A 6,000-nucleotide genomic window follows, 5' to 3' on the forward strand; every position below is an offset into this window, starting at 1 on the left:
CTTCCTGACAAGCTAATTCTTGCACCTCAAAAGCCCCGACTAGGCACTGACTAGTCCGCCTAGTCGGTCTAGGCGTAAGTAAAATGCCTAGGCTTTGCAATTCCTAGGTGGGTACCCTAAAAGGTACCAATTTTGCCGACTAAGCACCGACTAAGGCAAGCGCCTAAGCTGCCTCCACCTAGGCATGAGCCAGTTTAGTGATTTATTATTCTTATAAATGTTTTGTTATTTTTTATATATATAATTATATACATGTGTGTGTTTGTGTGATTTGTTATGTGAAATCATGAAAGCATGCATAGTTATTATATATATATATATATATATATATATATATATATATATATATATATATATATATATCTGTGTGTGTGTGTGTTACTTTGCTTTTGGGATTTTTCTGTGAATCATTGAAAGCATGCATAGTTAATTTTAATTCATTAATTTTTTATATATATGTGTTACTTTATTTCTTATAATTTTTTTTTATAAAAACCTGAAAGCATATTTAATATTATGAATTATGTAATATGTTATTTATATATGTATGGTTCATTTTCATAGGATATGACAAAGTTTTTATGCTGGCTGTCACAGGCCTACCGCAACCCTCCTCCTTTATCCGGGCTTGGGACCGGCAGTGTATAACTACCCAGGCGGAGGTAGGGGTAGGCCTAGGAAGACTTGGATGGAGATGATAGGAAAGGATATGAATGCTTTGAACCTCACCGAGGACATGGCGTTGGATAGAAATGATTGGAGGAAAAGGATTCATGTGGAAGACCCAAAATGAATTTCTTTTTTGGTTCATATCGCTGACCCCAATTGTTTTGGGATGAAGGCGTAGTTGTTGTTGTTGTTGTTTGTTATTTATATATGTATGGGTTATTGTGCTTCTGTGAAAGGTTGAAAGCATATTTTGTTGATTACACTGAATATGTTATGAATAATTGAGATATATATATATATATATATATATATTTATGTGTGTAGAATTATATATATGTATATTAATATATTTTGTGAAAGCGTGTAATTTTGTACTTGTGTAATGAAAATATCTTATTAGTAAAAGAATTAAACATATTTTTATGTATATTTTGTGTACTCTTTTATATTTTAATCCACCTAGTCCTCGACTAGTCCTTTTAGGGGTCAGCCTGTAATGAAACAAGGTACAATAGAACAATAGGGAAACAAACACAATGCCAACAAAGGGCTTTAATAAACTCACTTAAAGTTGGTCACTAATGGACCAAATACAATCTCAAAAGAGATAAAAATACCAAACAGCACAAGAGGCATACAAGCCCATAAGATGGGAAAAAAACTCTAGAGAAAACCCTCAAATGCTTCTAAAAGCATTGAGGAATAACAAGGGAGCGAGGCTCTATTTATAGAGCCTCACTCCAACACATGGGAGGCAGTCCAGCTCTTTGGACTGCCTTCCAACAGTCATTATTATGACTGTTGGGTGGCAGTCCAACGTCTAGTTGGACTGCTGCCCAATAGTCATATTTTAACTGTTGTGCACAACAGTCATATTTTTTACTGTTGTGCCTAAGCTGTATTGCAGTTTATTTATTTATTATAATGTTAAATTACATTTCAGTCCCTAGTGGACTGTACTATATGATAAAAGACAAAAATACCCTTATTGGGTATTTGGATACAATTTTATTTTTAACACAGCCGACTAGGCACCGCCTAGCTGTTTTGACTATATAGGTGACACTTGACTTCATTGGGATTTTCTTCCTCTAATTCTGCCTTGGCTTCAAGCAACTAGTTATGGGAACATGAGATTAAGCCTCAAGGCACACCGGATAGGTCTAATAGTCTCCACTAATGCTTGAATTCTAAAGGACTAGAGCTTAATGAGAATGCGTTCAAATACTTTTGCCCCTAGGTAAGTTCCCTGAAGTCTTTATTTTTAGCTCGAAATAAGTTTATTCCTCACTTTTGTTGTCCTTTGATCTGAGATTTGGCAATCATGGGTCTCATGACTACCCAGTCTAAGAAGGATGTCACTATCTATCCAACCTTTTGCCTTCTGAAAGTCATATGACTAGAGCCTGCCACCTCGACATAGGTCTAGAGGTAAGTATTGGTTTTCTCCTAACACACTTTTTTTGTTCCAACATTTACTCCTAATGTGGTCATATGATTGGAGCATGCCACTATACCATAGATCTAGATGCAAGTATTGGTTTTTCCTTTCTCTTTTTCTTGTCTAACCTCTACCCCAGAGGTCAGACTTATGACCGAAGCCAGACACTACTCCATAGACTCAGAGTAGGTGTTAGCCCTTTATGCATTGCCCATTTGTGCATTTTTTTGTAAACTTTTTCAATGTTTTTCCTATCTAGATAAAAAGAAAAGGCCTCTTAGGATATCAATCTATAAGCAGATTAACCTCGAAGGTATTCAACACCTAACTCTTTTCCTGGAGAGTTGATTGCCTAGGTGGGCTTCCAAAGGATCTACACTTATGGATTGATGATAATCTTGTGTCCCTATAATTCATCTTTATGGACTCATAGGCGAGAACTATTAGATTAAAGCACCTTGGCCGCACCGAATCGCTACCTTTTCTTCCCCTAAGAATTGAATGTCCTATGTGTAAGCTCTTGTATGCAGGAACCCACTTGAGGGAAGGGTCACTTTGAAAAGAACCGAATCATGAATAATATATTTTAAGATGTGATGCATTGACCGGATGTGACAGCTCGACCCCATGAGCATTGAGGAGCTGATATGAGTTCCCAAGAAGAACCTTTTCTACCACATACAAACTTTTTCAATTTGGGCATTGTTTCCCTAAAGGATGGCTACCAGTGTGGTATATCAGTTTGAGGATAATATCCCTAACCTTAAATGATCGCTCAATCACCTGTTTTATATAATGATACTATCCTCCTCTCATAATTGTTTGAATGAAGGTGAACTGGGTTGCCGAAACCGTTTGGGTCTCACCGAACGAGGTTGGGCCGGTTCAAGAGACAACTAGGTTATCAAGATTGTATGGGTCTCGCCGAACGATGTTAGACCAGTATAGAGAAAAATTGGATTGTCAAGATTGTTTGGGTCTCGCCGAATGAGGTCGGGCCAGTGTTGGAAACAACTATATTATCGAAACCATTTGGATATCGTCGAACGAGGTCGAGCCAGTTTGGTAGCAATTTTTTTTATGCTCGGTTGCTAGAAGTTCCGGCTTATCTAATGGAGAAGGATTTTCTTGCCTTTCAAAGAGAAACTTGAACTAGAGTAACTTTGTGATATCCTCTCTCTTGGTACCATGCTTAGGTTCAAACTCCTTCTATTTGTCCCCATATGATTTTGATAAAAAGGCATCATTGGATAAAACAAAAACAGGGCGTTTGATAAAAGCATCCTTAGCCTTGTCAATAGGAATAGTATGTTCCTGCAATGAAGGGGATAACTTGGACCCTAGGAAATTTGATTTTTTGGGATCTTCTTAGGTTTACTTTTTTTTTTGGACTTTTGAAATATTTTGTTTTGTTTTTTTGGATTTTCAAAACTTTTTTATTTTTTTGAGATTTTTTACTTTCTAAAAAAAGCTATTTTACATAATTAGGTTTTTAAGGCTTACTTAGGGTCATGGGGTGATGCAGGAGGGTTTTTTTCCTCCATATTGTTGCAGTTATGTTTTGACTTGTTGCTTTGGGACGAGCATGTTGATCTTCTTTAGATGGAGGAGAGACAGTAAAGTTCAAATGGCTGCTCAACTTCTGAGATTGAAGGTTGAGTTCATGCAAAAAAATTGTCAATCCTATGTCATTTAATGTAATCGGACCCCCTACTTAGCTGATAATGGTGGCCCTCTTTCATGTGAGATCTTCTTGATCTTCCTTCCCTCTAGGCCTCTTATAACCAAGACCCTGGGTGCTACTGTGAGAGGTACTCTTATACCCTGTTGGTTTCTTCCCAGTCCCTCAAAAGGTTTGTACCCCATGTACGGGGCAATTCTCCACCCATTAACATGCTTTAAAACTTGTTGATATTGGGGGTGATGTTTGAGATGAGAATCATTTATCCTTCCTTTAAGTCCAAAGACATTTTCTGGTTGTCTTTTTGACATATACACATCCAATTGATTTGATAATGCCTCAAAAACATTCATTCTTTATTTCAAATTGACAGATATTAAATTGTAGACGGACAGAAGCACACACACAATGTGGGAAAATCCTCACCTTCACTAACACATTAAGAAGCAATAAGTATGATAAACCAATAAAAGTTTGCTCTCTAATAATTGAAACAGAATTTTTTCAAGAAAATAAAAGGAGGCAAATTATCTATCACCAATTCAACGGGCTCTCTCTCTTTTTTTTGAGGGAAAAAACAAAAAATCATTGAATAAGAAACAGATTGCACATGTACATCAGAATGTGGTGAAGTAAAGCAGAGGAAAGTAGGTCTCACATTGTAGAATTTAAATGAAAAAAATAAAAAAGATAAAAACATGATTATTGTATAAATCAATTCATAAAACAGAGTAATATATATATATATAAACAATGAATCAAACACAGTTCTATTTATCTAAACTTGACAAAAATAAAAAATCTCCAAAATTTCATACAAAGACGAAACCAAAGAACAAAAGTGCAGATAGAAAAGGGATGACAAAAAAAAGGCTACAACTATGAGAATTCACAAAAACGACCGAACCTTGAATGAGGGTGTGGCGAACAGCATGGCCGGTGAGGTTGCGAAGGGAGAAGAGAGCCCTAAACCTCTCGGCGATCGGCTGGCTCCGGTCGAGCAACTTGTCGCAGAGGAACTTCTCCATATCCGACGAGACTTCGAACTCACATCGAGAGCCCATTGAGGGAAAGGAAGGAAGCAAACCTCAATGATTCCTTGGCTCGGGCCTTCTAGACATACCGGGACAAGAAGATCAGAGAGAGAGAGAGAGAGAAGGGTTAGGGTTTTGCGTAATTGTAACGCAGAATCTGTGTCTCGGAATAGGGGGAAGGTCCTGTGGAGCCTGTTCGAATTCGTAGCCCCAGTTCGACAAATGTCGCGACATTTTTGAAAAATTTGCGAAAATGTCGCAAGAAATTACGCAAATGTTATATAAATGGTAATTTCTCAGGATATTTAGAAAATATCGTGATTTTCGTAAGAACATAAATAACGCATTTCAAACGTGATATTTGTGTTTTTAACGGTCATTTATCTTTAAAACATTGTGTGTGTTATTTTAAAAATAAAAATTATTTCTATTTATTTATAAAAATATATTTTAAATTTTATAAATTTGTTTATTATTACCTATATTTTGCTAAAAAAAGTGAGTTTTTTCAAAAAAAATCTATTAATTACAAGTTTTTAGCTGCCGATATTTTCCGTTTTAAACTTTTGTCACTATGCTGGTAGGTGGTCGGCTCCGTTGGCATGGTTGGACTCGTATAAGCTCATTAAGTAATGATAAATGAAGGAGCTGCCCATTAAATATTTGGGTCTGCCTTTATGTGTGGGAAAATTGAAGGAGAACTTATGCCAAAATGTTCTTGCAAAAATCCATCAAGGCATAGATGTGAAATTCCTCTCGTATGTAGATAGAATCTTGCTGCTCTCTAGTATTCAGGTCTTTTTGTTGCTCTCTTTTAAGATGTCAAAGAAGGTCTTAAATCAATTGGAGGATATCTTTCAAGATGTCAAAGATGTGTATTGCAAAGACTCGTTATGAGCAAACTTCATGAGAAGTAAATATTTGGAAAATTTGAAGCTTTTGGTGGGGTATATTCATCTGCCTATTCTGGAGCATGGAAGGGTGTGGTTTGGGGTTGGGCTCATATTGAGGTCTTCATGTCTTGCAAAGTGCATAATTAGGACTGATCCTTTGAACGGTCCGCTGCTTCTTTCTTATCTTTTCTGAATCCGACAAGAGGAGCCTTTCAAACAACAAGAAGGTTATTGCAGAGCTACCGAAAGCTTCTTAGATAGGTGGGAAGGTCGCTTCTCGGA

The 6,000-nt window shown here is 36.7% G+C and overlaps 1 protein-coding gene across 2 annotated transcripts in view; it reads right to left on the reverse strand.

The window, feature by feature from the left end:
• LOC149844985 (deoxyhypusine hydroxylase-B-like) overlaps positions 1 to 5,024 on the reverse strand; it is a 41,157-nt gene extending 36,133 nt beyond the window's left edge. For both annotated transcript variants that reach the window (XM_089997409.1, XM_089997407.1), the window contains exon 1: positions 4,699 to 5,024. In XM_089997409.1, coding sequence (XP_089853535.1) covers positions 4,699 to 4,855 — 157 coding nt within the window. In that variant the 5' untranslated portion in view covers positions 4,856 to 5,024. The remainder of the gene's footprint in view (positions 1 to 4,698) is intronic.
• Positions 5,025 to 6,000: the final 976 nt, after the last annotated feature.

Source organism: Nuphar pumila, chromosome 2 (genome assembly GCF_984573655.1).
Source record: "Nuphar pumila chromosome 2, dmNupPumi1.hap1.1, whole genome shotgun sequence".
Taxonomy (NCBI): domain Eukaryota; kingdom Viridiplantae; phylum Streptophyta; class Magnoliopsida; order Nymphaeales; family Nymphaeaceae; genus Nuphar; species Nuphar pumila.